The sequence below is a fragment of the Coregonus lavaretus genome (genome assembly GCF_964263955.1).
Source record: "Coregonus lavaretus genome assembly, chromosome: 16".
Classification (NCBI taxonomy): Eukaryota; Metazoa; Chordata; class Actinopteri; order Salmoniformes; family Salmonidae; genus Coregonus; species Coregonus lavaretus.
The window spans coordinates 25,398,748-25,411,008 of record NC_140003.1 but is presented as its reverse complement, the minus strand read 5'-3'; the positions used below and the strand labels follow the sequence as shown (position 1 = coordinate 25,411,008).

At 48.7% G+C, this 12,261-nt stretch overlaps 1 protein-coding gene across 1 annotated transcript in view; it reads right to left on the bottom strand.

The window, feature by feature from the left end:
- The window catches only part of lrp1bb (low density lipoprotein receptor-related protein 1Bb), a gene marked incomplete at both ends in the record, with an annotated part of 417,763 nt that overhangs the window by 47,168 nt on the left and 358,334 nt on the right, over positions 1-12,261 (bottom strand). The window contains 6 exons of the mRNA XM_084179294.1: positions 513-629; positions 1,052-1,145; positions 1,424-1,572; positions 1,759-1,947; positions 2,216-2,415; positions 11,716-11,897. Of these exons, the coding sequence (XP_084035420.1) occupies positions 513-629; positions 1,052-1,145; positions 1,424-1,572; positions 1,759-1,947; positions 2,216-2,415; positions 11,716-11,897 (931 nt within the window). The remainder of the gene's footprint in view (positions 1-512; positions 630-1,051; positions 1,146-1,423; positions 1,573-1,758; positions 1,948-2,215; positions 2,416-11,715; positions 11,898-12,261) is intronic.

Sequence of the window (12,261 nt, the reverse complement as noted above, 5' to 3'; positions counted from 1 at the left end):
AATAAAAAAAAAAACAATGCTTTGAAATCAAAGCACATCCACACATGGGCTTGTTATTGTGACAGAAATCTATACTTCTTATTTTTTTATATTGCAGCAACATTTCTTGAAAAGGTATCAAGCAGTAAGAAAGGTATGAAGCTGCTGGCTAACGTATTGTTTGATTTTCCATCTGAACATCAACAGGTTCAGTGTGAAAGACAGTAACAACTACAGTCTTATTCTTTAATGGACATGTTATTGTGGCCAGATACCAGACGTATGTGTTTGTGTTGCAGCAGGTTGTATTGAAAGCTATCATTAAAGGTATGAAGATGCTTGAAGACGTATTGTTTATCTGCTCTTTCCCCTGAACATCAACAGATAACAGACTCTTACAGACAGACTCAGTGTGAAGGACAGTAACCTCCCTATAAATATAATTCCTACAACTGGGAAGCCCCTCAGACCACAGCAATTTGACTTCACCAATCTTCTTGAATGGGGATGCCTGTTCCAGTCTTCCTCCTTACCACAGTTGGCCTCGTCTGAGTTGTCTCCACAGTCGTTCTCCCCATCACAGATGAAGGGAGGTAGAGCACAGAGGCCAGTGCCACACTGGAACCGCCCGGGCTGACATTTGAATTCAGCTGCATGAAAATTAGCAATGTTATCTCAGAGAATGCAAAGCCAGCAAATTACAGTACTTGTACACTGAACATTACATATGCTCACGTATTGTGATAAGATAACATTTGTAATCTAAAAATGTAAAACAGCATTTCTTGCATTTCTGAAAATATTTCTCAAAAGAAATGTGTAACTAAGTAGCATTTGTAAACACGCATTTAATACACATTCTAAAGTTCATTTCAAAACGCAGCATATTTAAAAAATATTCTCAGATCACAGCAAAAATGTCACTTGAGTGTAATAACAAATGTAGTTTCCAAGGCTGGGTTATAGATTAAAACCCCTAAAGTTGCTCAGTGTGAATTTGGCCTACCATACCAGGATCCCCAGTAAGTCCAGTAATGCATAGTTTGTATAAATGGGAAAATATGATACTCACGACAGTCAGCAGGCTCGTCTGATCCATCGCCACAGTCATCCACAGTGTCACACTTCCACCAGAAAGGAATACACTCATCTGTCCCGCAGCGGAACTACAGAACACACAAATTAATCAGACAGAATTCTAACTCAACACAAAAAATGTATTCTAACTTTCCATTCGAGTTGTTCCAAGCATAACAAGCAACACTACAATTTTATTGGGACTTAAGCTACAGAAGCAGGGCAAGAAAGAAGAGACTGTGATAAACAAAGTGAAAAGGCATGAAACAACAGATCTATCTAAAACACAGAATATAATAACAAACTGGAAGAGATTTACCATATTATCTATAAGTGCCGAGGAGAGTGTGAGGGACTAGGCACTGACCTGACTTGCAGTGCAGTTGGAGAGGCAGGTCTTATTGTCAGCTGCGAGGTAGAAATTAGTTGGACAAGCACACTTGTGTTCCCCGCTGGGGGAGAGGAGACACAAGTGGCTGCATCCTCCATTGGCCACCTGACACTGGTGCTTGGGCACTGCACAAGAGGGGGGGGGGGGGGGGGGGGGTTCAACATAATTAAATTGAACATTAGCCACATTCTTAATACCATACCCTATATAATCACATCCTACATAATAATAGCATAACCTATGTAATCATAAAGAATATGACAGTCGCTATGGGTTGGCAGGTGAGGGGACTGCTTTGCTGGGTGGGTTACCTTCAGGTTGGCGTAGTGAATGGTAAATCTTGACAGACTTGATGGCTTGCCAGGAGTTGAGCAGCTCTATCCCCTGGGCCCCAGTTGTTTTATGTGCCCTTCGGAGTGACTTGGATTTCCCATCCGTCCAGTAGACAAAGTCCTCAAACAGTGTCAGACCCATCACCCCTTGGATGTGGTCGTAGGACACTGGGAAGAGACACAATACAGGTAAAAGAGACTCTCCATTAGTGGAGGAGCATGCAGCATGACAGCATATCTGTCTTACCAAATACAACTATTATGACTGCAGAAGCCAACAAATGATCAGCAGTGTGTTCTAATCAGACCTGTTTAAATGTATTAGTTTTCTTTAAAATACTTGTAATACTTCAAATATTTCCATTATTCTCCTATTTGTTTTGAGGAGGTGAGGAGAGAGGATGCAAGGAAATGTACCCATTGTATTCTGCCTCACCTTTGTGTCTCTGTGAGCCGTCCATGTTGGCAAACAGAATGTGGTTGTCGTCAGCCCAGTACAGCCTCTTGTTGGTGTAATCTATAGTGAGGGCAGTGGGGCTGTAGATCTCCTTGTCGATGATAACGACCTGCCCACGGCCATCCATGCCCACACGACCAATATAAGGGGACTCACAGCAGTCCACCCAGAACACATATCTAAACAGGGAGGAATGTGGAGAGTTCTTTGAAGATGTCACTAACAAAACATAGCAGGTTAGCATAATCTAAGTTAATGGTCCTAATTGGAAAAACCCTGAGAAGTAAAAGTAGGCTGAGTATTGTCACCACCTTGCTTCTGGATTGAGCTGTAACATAAATGTTTGAGTCAAAGGTTAGAGGATATACACGTACAGTTGAAGTTGGAAGTTTACATACACTTCGGTTGGAGTCATTAAAACTTGTTTTTCAACCACTCCACAAATCTACTTTGTGCATGACACAAGTAATTTTTCCAACAATTGTTTACAAACAAGATTATTTCACTTATAATTCACTGTTTCACAATTCCAGTGGGTCAGAAGTTTACATACACTAAGTTGACGGTGCCTTTAAACAGCTTGGAAAAATTCCAGAAAATGATGTCATGGCTTTAGAAGCGTCTGATAGGCTTATTGACATAATTTGAGTATATTGGAGGTGTACCTGTGGATGTATTTCAAAGCCTACCTTCAAACTCAGTACCTCTTTGCTTGACATCGTGGGAAAATCAAAAGAAATCAGCCAAGACCTCAGAAGAAATGTGTAGACCTCCACAAGTCTAGTTCATCCTTTGGAGCAATTTCCAAATGCCTGAAGGTACCACGTTCATCTGTACAAACAATAGTACGCAAGTATAAACACCATGGGACCGCGCAGCCGTCATACCGCTCAGGAAGGAGACGCGTTCTGTCTCCTAGAGATGAACATACTTTGGTGCGAAAAGTGCAAATCAATCCCAGAACAACAGCAAAGGACCTTGTAAAGATGCTGGAGGAAACAGGTACAAAAGTATCTATATCCACAGTAAAACGTGTCCTATATCGACATAACGTGAAAGGCCGCTCAGCAAGGAAGAAGCCACTGCTCCAAAACCGCCATAAAAAAAAGCCAGAATACGGTTTGCAACTGCACATGGGGACAAAGATCATACTTTTGGATAAATTTCCTCTGGTCTGATGAAACAAAAATAGAACTGTTGGGCCATAATGACCATCGTTATGTTTGGAGGAAAAAGGGGGGCCTTGCAAGCCGAAGAACACCATCTCAACCGTGAAGCACGGGGGTGGCAGCATCATGCTGTTGGGGTGCTTTGCTGCAGGGGGGACTGGTGCACTTCACAAAATAGATGGCATCATGAGGAAGGAAAATTATGTGGATATATTGAAGCAACATCTCAAGACATCAGTCAGGAAGTTAAAGCTTGGTCGCAAATGGGTCTTCCAAATGGACAATGACCCCAAAGTTGTGGCAAAATGACTTAAGGACAACAAAGTCAAGGTATTGGAGTGGCCTTCACAAAACCCTGACCTCAATCCTATAGAAAATGTGTGGGCAGAACTGAAAAAGCGTGTGCGAGCAGGGAGGCCTACAAACCTGACTCAGTTACACGAGCTCTGTCAAGAGGTATGGGCCAAAATTCACCCAACTTATTGTGGGAAGCTTGTGGAAGGCTACCTGAAACGTTTGACCCAGGTTAAACACCCATGACTGTGTGGCCAAGCACGCCTCCAACTCAATCATCAAGTTTGCAGACGACACAACAGTAGTAGGCTTGATTACCAACAATGACGAGACCGCCTACAGGGAGGAGGTGAGGGCTCTGGGAGTGCGGTGCCAGGAAAATAACCTCTCACTCAACGTCAACCAAACAAAGGAGATGATCATGGACTTCAGGAAACAGCAGAGGGTGCACCCCCCATCCACATCGACGGGACCACAGTGGAGAAGGTGGAAAGCTTCAAGTTTCTTGGCATACACATCAGTGTGGTGAAGAAGGTGCAACAGAGCCTCTTCAACCTCAGGAGGCTGAATAAATTTGGCTTGGCACCTAAAACCCTCAAACTTTTACAGATGCACAAGTGAGAGCATCCTGTTGGGCTGTATCACCGCCTGTTACTGCAACTGCCCCGCCCGCAACCGCATGGCTCTCCAGAGGGTGGTGCGGTCTGCCGAACGCATTACCGGCGGCAAACTACCCGCCCTCCAAGACACCACTTTAAGAAATGGAACACTAGTCACTTTAATAATGTTTACATATCTTACACTACTCATCTCATATGTACAGTGAGGGGGAAAAGTATTTGATCTCCTGCTGATTTTGTACGTTTGCCCACTGACAAAGACATGATCAGTCTATAATTGTAATGGTAGGTTTACTTGAACAGTGAGAGACAGAATAACAACAACAAAATCCAGAAAAACGCATGTCAAAAATGTTATAAATTGAGTTACATGTTAATGAGGGAAATAAGTATTTGACCCCTCTGCAAAACATGACTTAGTACTTGGTGGCAAAACCCTTGTTGGCAATCACAGAGGTCAGACGTTTCTTGTAGTTGGCCAACTGGTTAGCACACATCTCAGGAGGGATTTTGTCCCACTCCTCTTTGCAGATCTTCTCCAAGTCATTAAGGTTTTGAGCCTGACATTTGGCAACTCGAACCTTCAGCTCCCTCCACAGATTTTCTATGGGATTAAGGTCTGGAGACTGGCTAGGCCACTCCAGAACCTTAATGTGCTTCTTCTTGAGCCACTCCTTTGTTGCCTTGGCCGTGTGTTTTGGGTCATTGTCATGCTGGAATACTCATCCACGACCCATTTTCAATGCCCTGGCTGAGGGAAGGAGGTTCTCACCCAAGATTTGACGGTACATGGCCCCATCCATCGTCCCTTTGATGCGGTGAAGTTGTCCTGTACCCTTAGCAGAAAAACACCCCCAAAGCATAATGTTTTCACCTCCATGTTTGACGGTGGGGATGGTGTTCTTGGGGTCATAGGCAGCATTCCTCCTCCAAACACGACGAGTTGATGCCAAAGACCTCGATTTTGGTCTCATCTGACCACAACACTTACACCCAGTTCTCCTCTGAATCATTCAGATGTTCATTAGCATACTTCAGACGGGCCTGCATATGTGCTTTCTTGAGCAGGGGGACCTTGCGGGCGCTGCAGGATTTCAGTCCTTCACGGCGTAGTGTGTTTGTCACGGTTTCGGCCGAGGCTGCCTCTCTTCCTTGCTCGGGCAGGCTTCGGCGTTCGTCGTCTCCGGAATACTAGCTGCCACCGTTGAATGTTTCTATGTTCGTTTGCTTTTGTCTGATTGTTGTACACCTGTTTCTCGTTTAGTGTAATTAGTGTCCTATAAGTTCTCGTTGTGTTTTGTCTAGTGTTGTGTGTTATTGTTTTCACTGTCGTGGTTGTTGCTAGACGTATTTTGCATTTTGCTCGGTTGAGCTGTTCCTCCATAGTTTGGAGTGTTTTTGTCGCACCTGTTTGTGCGCGCGTATTTGTTTTGCCTGCGTGCAGAGTTTCGCCTTCGGGCTATTTAGTGTTTGCACTGTGAGTATTCACTAAAGTCTTTGGAATATACTTCTGCGTCCTGCGCCTGATTCCACCACCACACCCACCTACTACATCCCTGACAGAATAACACACCTTCAAGTATGGAATCAGCAGGAGCCGCAGCAGCCCAGGCGACGCTGGAGGAAAAGGTCCGGGAACAGAGTGACCAGATCCTGCAGATGGGGTCCGCCCTGCAGGAGGTGATCACCACCATCCGAGGCTGGGGGACGCCTCCACCGCCATCCTCTCTGCCAGCACCATCGGCCAGTCAGCCCGTTCCCGCTCCGGAACCCAGGGGAGTTCGACTCTCGCTCCCGAGAGCCTACGACGGGACCGCGGCCGGGTGTCAGGGATTCCTTCTCCAGGTGGAGCTGTACCTGGCCACCGTACACCCGGCGCCCTCGGGACATGAGAGCGTGTCCGCCCTGATCTCCTGCCTTTCCGGGAAGGCGTTGGAATGGGCCAACGCGGAGTGGAGGAGGATCGACGCGGACACCATCACCTACGACGAGTTCTCCCGCCGCTTCAGGGCGGTGTTTGACCATCCTCCGGAGGGGAAAGCGGCGGGGGAGCGTCTGGTCTTCCTCCGGCAGGGGAGGAGGAGTGCCCAGGAGTTCGCCCTTGAATTCCGTACTCTAGCGGCGGATGCAGGGTGGAATGAGCGGGCTCTCATCGATCACTACCGATGTAGTCTTCGCGAGGACGTCCGTCGGGAGCTGGCCTGTAGGGACACCAGCCTCTCATTCGACCAGTTGGTCGACATGTCCATCAGGCTGGATAACCTACTAGCTACCCGCGGACGTTCCGAGGGGGGTCCGTCCATTTCACCCTCCAGCGCCTCCGAGCCGTGCCCCATGGAGCTCGGGGGCGCTGGCGCTAGAGAGAGGAGGGGTCGGCTTACGAGGGGGTCCATCTCCTGCACCAACTGTGGTCGGGGAGGACACACCGCGGCTAGGTGCTGGGGATGGCCTCCTAGGGGAGAGGACGACAGGTCCCGCACTGGGGATTCCTTCCAGGTGAGTAGGCGCCCCACTCACCCAGAGCTCTCTGTTGCACATTTCTGTATACCTGTGCGTTTTCCACAGGTAGCACCTCATTCCCAGCATAAGGCGCTGGTAGATTCAGGCGCAGCTGGGAACTTTATTGATAAGAAGTTTTGTTTAGCCTTAGGGATTACCCTTCTCCCTGTTGATGTCCCTTTCCCCGTTCATGCCCTAGATAGCCGTCCGTTGGGTGCGGGCTTGATCAGGGAGGTCACTGCGCCACTTAGGATGTGTGCGCAGGGGGGTATACAGGAGATGATTCAGTTATTTCTAATCGACTCGCCTGCGTATCCGGTGGTGCTGGGCATGCCCTGCTTAAGTACCCACAACCCATCTATTTCGTGGCGGGAGAGAGCTCTGATGGAATAGTCTGCCCAGTGTGTGGGTCGATGTTTGGGCGTTTCCGTAGGGGCTACCTCGGTGGAGAGTCCAAACCAGGTGCCCGCATTGCACGTTCCTCCTGAGTATGGGGATTTGGCTATTGCATTTAGTAAGTCGAGGGCGACGCGGTTGCCGCCCCATAGGCAGGGAGATTGTGCGATAGACCTCCAGGCAGGAGCTGCGCTCCCACGGAGCCATGTGTATCCTCTGTCTCAGGAGGAGAAGAAAGCTATGGAGACTTACATAGACGAATCTCTGAGACAAGGATACATACGGCCTTCCACTTCCCCTGCGTCCTCGAGTTTCTTTTTTGTGAAGAAAAAGGATGGTGGTTTACGCCCGTGCATCGATTATCGTGGTCTCAATCAGATTACGGTGAAGTACAGTTATCCACTCCCGCTGATTGCGACCATGACTGAGTCATTGCATGGGGCGCGTTTCTTCACTAAATTAGATCTCAGGAGCGCGTACAACTTGGTGCGCATCGGGGAGGGCGATGAATGGAAGACAGCCTTTAGTACCACCTCGGGCCATTACGAGTATCTGGTCATGCCATACGGGTTGATGAACGCTCCGTCAGTTTTCCAATCATTCGTGGATGAGATCTTCAGGGACATGCAGGGGCAGGGGGTGGTTGTGTACATAGATGACATTCTCGTGTACTCGCCTACCCGTGTCGAGCATGTGGCCCTGGTGCGCAGAGTGTTGCGGAGGCTGGTGGAGCACGACCTGTATGTTAAGGCAGAGAAGTGTCTGTTTTTCCAGGAATCGGTCTCCTTTTTGGGGTATCAGTTGTCTGCGTCAGGGGTGAAGATGGAGGTAGACCGGGTGTCAGCCGTGCGTAATTGGCAAACACCAACCACTGTGAAGGAGGTGCAGCAGTTTTTGGGGTTTGCGAATTACTACCGGAGGTTTATCCGGGGTTTTGGACAGGTGGCAGCTCCCATCACGTCTCTTTGAAGGGTGGTCCGGTGCGTCTCCAGTGGTCGGCCGAGGCGGACAGGGCGTTTGGGAGGCTGAAGGACCTGTTTACCTCGGCACCGGTGCTGGCGCATCCGGATCCCTCTTTGCCGTTCCAGGTAGAGGTGGACGCGTCAGAGGCCGGTATAGGAGCCGTGCTTTCACAATGGTCTGGCGCGCCACCTAAACTCCGCCCCTGTGCCTTTTATTCTAAGAAGCTCAGTCCGGCGGAGCGGAACTATGACGTAGGGGACAGGGAGCTGTTAGCCGTGGTACAGGCCCTAAAGGTGTGGAGGCACTGGCTTGAGGGGGCTCAACACCCTTTCCTCATTTTGACGGACCACCGTAACCTGGAGTACATCCGGGCAGCGAGGAGGCTGAACCCTCGCCAGGCAAGATGGAATATGTTCTTGACCCGGTTTACATTTAAGATCACGTACATCCCTGGGTCGCAGAACGGTAAGGCAGATGCACTGTCTCGGCGGTATGACACGGAGGAGAGGTCCGTGGAGCCCACTCCCATACTGCCGGAGTCGTGTCTGGTGGCACCGGTAGTGTGGGAGGTCGATGCTGAACTCGAGCGGGCGTTACGCACCGACCCTAGTCCACCGCAATGCCCTGAGGGTCGGCGGTACGTTCCGCTCGAGGTTCGGGATCGATTGATCTATTGGGCTCACACGTCACCCTCCTCTGGACACCCTGGTATCGGCCGGACAGTGCACTGTCTTAGTGCCAAGTACTGGTGGCCCACGTTGGCGAGGGATGTGAGGGTTTATGTTTCCTCCTGCTCGGTGTGCGCCCAGTGTAAGGCGCCTAGACATCTGCCTAGGGGTAAGTTACTACCCCTGCCCGTTCCACAACGACCATGGTCTCACCTCTCGGTGGATTTCCTTACTGACCTTCCTCCTTCACAGGGGAACACCACTATACTGGTCGTTGTGGACCGGTTTTCTAAGGCCTGTCGTTTGCTCCCCATGCCGGGTCTTCCTACTGCCCTGCAAACCGCCGAAGCACTATTCACCCATGTGTTCCGGCACTACGGGGTACCCGAGGATATTGTGTCTGATCGGGGTCCCCAATTTACCTCCAGGGTCTGGAGAGCCTTTATGGAGCGGTTGGGGGTCTCGGTGAGCCTCACCTCGGGTTACCACCCGGAGAGTAATGGGCAGGTGGAACGCGTGAACCAGGATGTGGGTAGGTTTCTTAGAACATACTGCCAGGACCGGCCGGAGGATTGGGCAAGTTACGTTCCCTGGGCCGAGATGGCCCAGAATTCCCTACGCCATTCCTCCACTAACCTAACCCCTTTTCAATGTGTGCTAGGTTACCAGCCGGTTCTGGCACCTTGGCAGCAGAGCCAGATCGAGGCTCCTGCGGTGGATGAGTGGGCGCGGCGCTCGGAGGAGACATGGAACGCTGCACACGTCCACCTGCAGCGGGCCCTCCGACGTCAGAAGGCGAGCGCCGATCTCCACCGCAGTGAGGGACCGGTGTACGCACCTGGTGATCGAGTCTGGCTCTCTACCAGAAACCTGCCCCTCCGCCTGCCCTGTCGGAAACTGGGTCGGCGGTTTGTAGGGCCATTTAAAGTCCTGAGAAGGTTGAACGAGGTGTGTTACAAATTACAACTACCCGTTGAATATAAAAGTATTAACCCCTCGTTCCATGTGTCTCTTCTCAGGCCGGTGGTAGCTGGCCCACTCCAGGAAAGTAAGATCAGGGAGACTCCTCCGCCCCCATTGGACATCGAGGGGGCACCGGCGTACTCCGTGAAGTCCATCTTGGATTCGAGACGTCGGATGGGGGGTCTCCAATATCTAGTGGAGTGGGAGGGGTACGGTCCGGAGGAACGGTGCTGGGTGCCGAGGAGAGACGTTTTGGACCCGTCTTTCCTGACGGAATTCCATCGTGGGCACCCGACACGCCCTGCTCCGCGTCCTCCTGGTTGTCCCCGAGGCCGGAGTCGGCGCACGTCTGGAGCCGCGCGTCAAGGGGGGGGTACTGTCACGGTTTCGGCCGAGGCTGCCTCTCTTCCTTGCTCGGGCAGGCTTCGGCGTTCGTCGTCTCCGGAATACTAGCTGCCACCGTTGAATGTTTCTATGTTCGTTTGCTTTTGTCTGATTGTTGTACACCTGTTTCTCGTTTAGTGTAATTAGTGTCCTATAAGTTCTCGTTGTGTTTTGTCTAGTGTTGTGTGTTATTGTTTTCACTGTCGTGGTTGTTGCTAGACGTATTTTGCATTTTGCTCGGTTGAGCTGTTCCTCCATAGTTTGGAGTGTTTTTGTCGCACCTGTTTGTGCGCGCGTATTTGTTTCGCCTGCGTGCGGAGTTTCGCCTTCGGGCTATTTAGTGTTTGCACTGTGAGTATTCACTAAAGTCTTTGGAATATACTTCTGCGTCCTGCGCCTGATTCCACCACCACACCCACCTACTACATCCCTGACAGTGTTACCAATTGTTTTCTTGGTGACTATGGTCCCAGCTGCCATGAGATCATTGACAAGATCCTCCCGTGTAGTTCTGGGCTGATTCATCACCGTTCTCATGATCATTGCAACTCCACGAGGTGAGATCTTGTATGGAGCCAAGGCCGAGGGAGATTGACAGTTATTTTGTGTTTCTTCCATTTGCGAATAATTGCAGCAACTGTTGTCACCTTCTCACCAAGCTGCTTGGCGATGGTTTTGTAGCCCATTCCAGCCTTGTGTAGGTCTACAATCTTGTCCCTGACATCCTTGTAGAGCTCTTTGGTCTTGGCCATGGTGGAGAGTTTGGAATCTGATTGATTGATTGCTTCTGTGGACAGGTGTCTTTTATACAGGTAACAAACTGAGATTAGGAGCACTCCCTTATGCAAATCAATTTATAACATTTTTTACATGCGTTTTTCTGGATTTTTTTGTTGTTATTCTGTCTCTCACTGTTCAAATACTTTTTTCCCCTCACTGTATATACTGTATTCTATAATATTCTACTGTATCTTAGTCCATGCCGCTCTGTCATTGCTTGTCCATATATGTATATATTCTTAAATTCCTTCCTTACTAGATTTGTGTTTATTGGGTATATGTTGTGAAATTGTTAGATATTACTTGTTAGATATTACTGCACTGTCGGGGCTAGAAGCCCAAGCATTTAGCTACACCCGCAATAACATCTACTAAACACATGTATGTGACAAATAAAATTTGATTTGAAATACTAATTGAGTGTATGTAAACTTCTGACCCACTGGGAATGTGATGAAAGAAATAAAAGCTGAAATAAATCATTCTCTCTATTATTATTCTGACATTTCACATTCTTAAAATAAAGTGGTGATCCTAACTGACCTAAGACAGGGAATTCTTACTAGGATTAAATGTAATGAATTGTGAAAAACTGAGTTTAAATGTATTTGGCTAAAGTGTATGTAAACTTCCGACTTCAACTGTAGGTCATTGTGTCTGATACAGTGACCAGACTGTGGATCGAGGTCCAGGTCAGTGGGTTTAGCGTTAGAGGATGGAGGTCAATGTGTCTGATAGAGTACCCTGACTGTGGATCCAAGGCCAGGTCAGTGGGGTTCCTGATACCAGTGCTGACCAGGACAGAGGGGTACAGTCCATTAGCCTTAGACACCTCCAGGCTCTTCCTCTCGATGTCACACCAGTACAGGTTCTTCCCTATCCAGTCCAGGGCCAGCGCACTGGGGACGGCCGTCCGATGGACTATCTGGTGAAAAAGAGAGGGGGGAAGGGGGGTATAAACATCTAGCAGAGACAATGTCAACAACAAACGAAACACTCATTATATGATTAATGCCTGAAACAAGTAAAAGATTGTTATAAAAAGTGAAAAACCTCATCTTAATGAAGGTAGAATCATACAGTAACTCTCATTCAATGTCTCTCATTTCATGCAGCTTTTGAATTAGCAAACCAGTTGTTGTGAATAAACAATGATAGTGCCAGCTGGCACATGAAACTGGTGCTTTGAAACACTATTTTAAACCCAACAACACCCATGCAATCTGCCATTAAAGGACATGATGCACTTTGAGGTCTTCTCTATCCTCATTTGCAAGAGATATATAGCC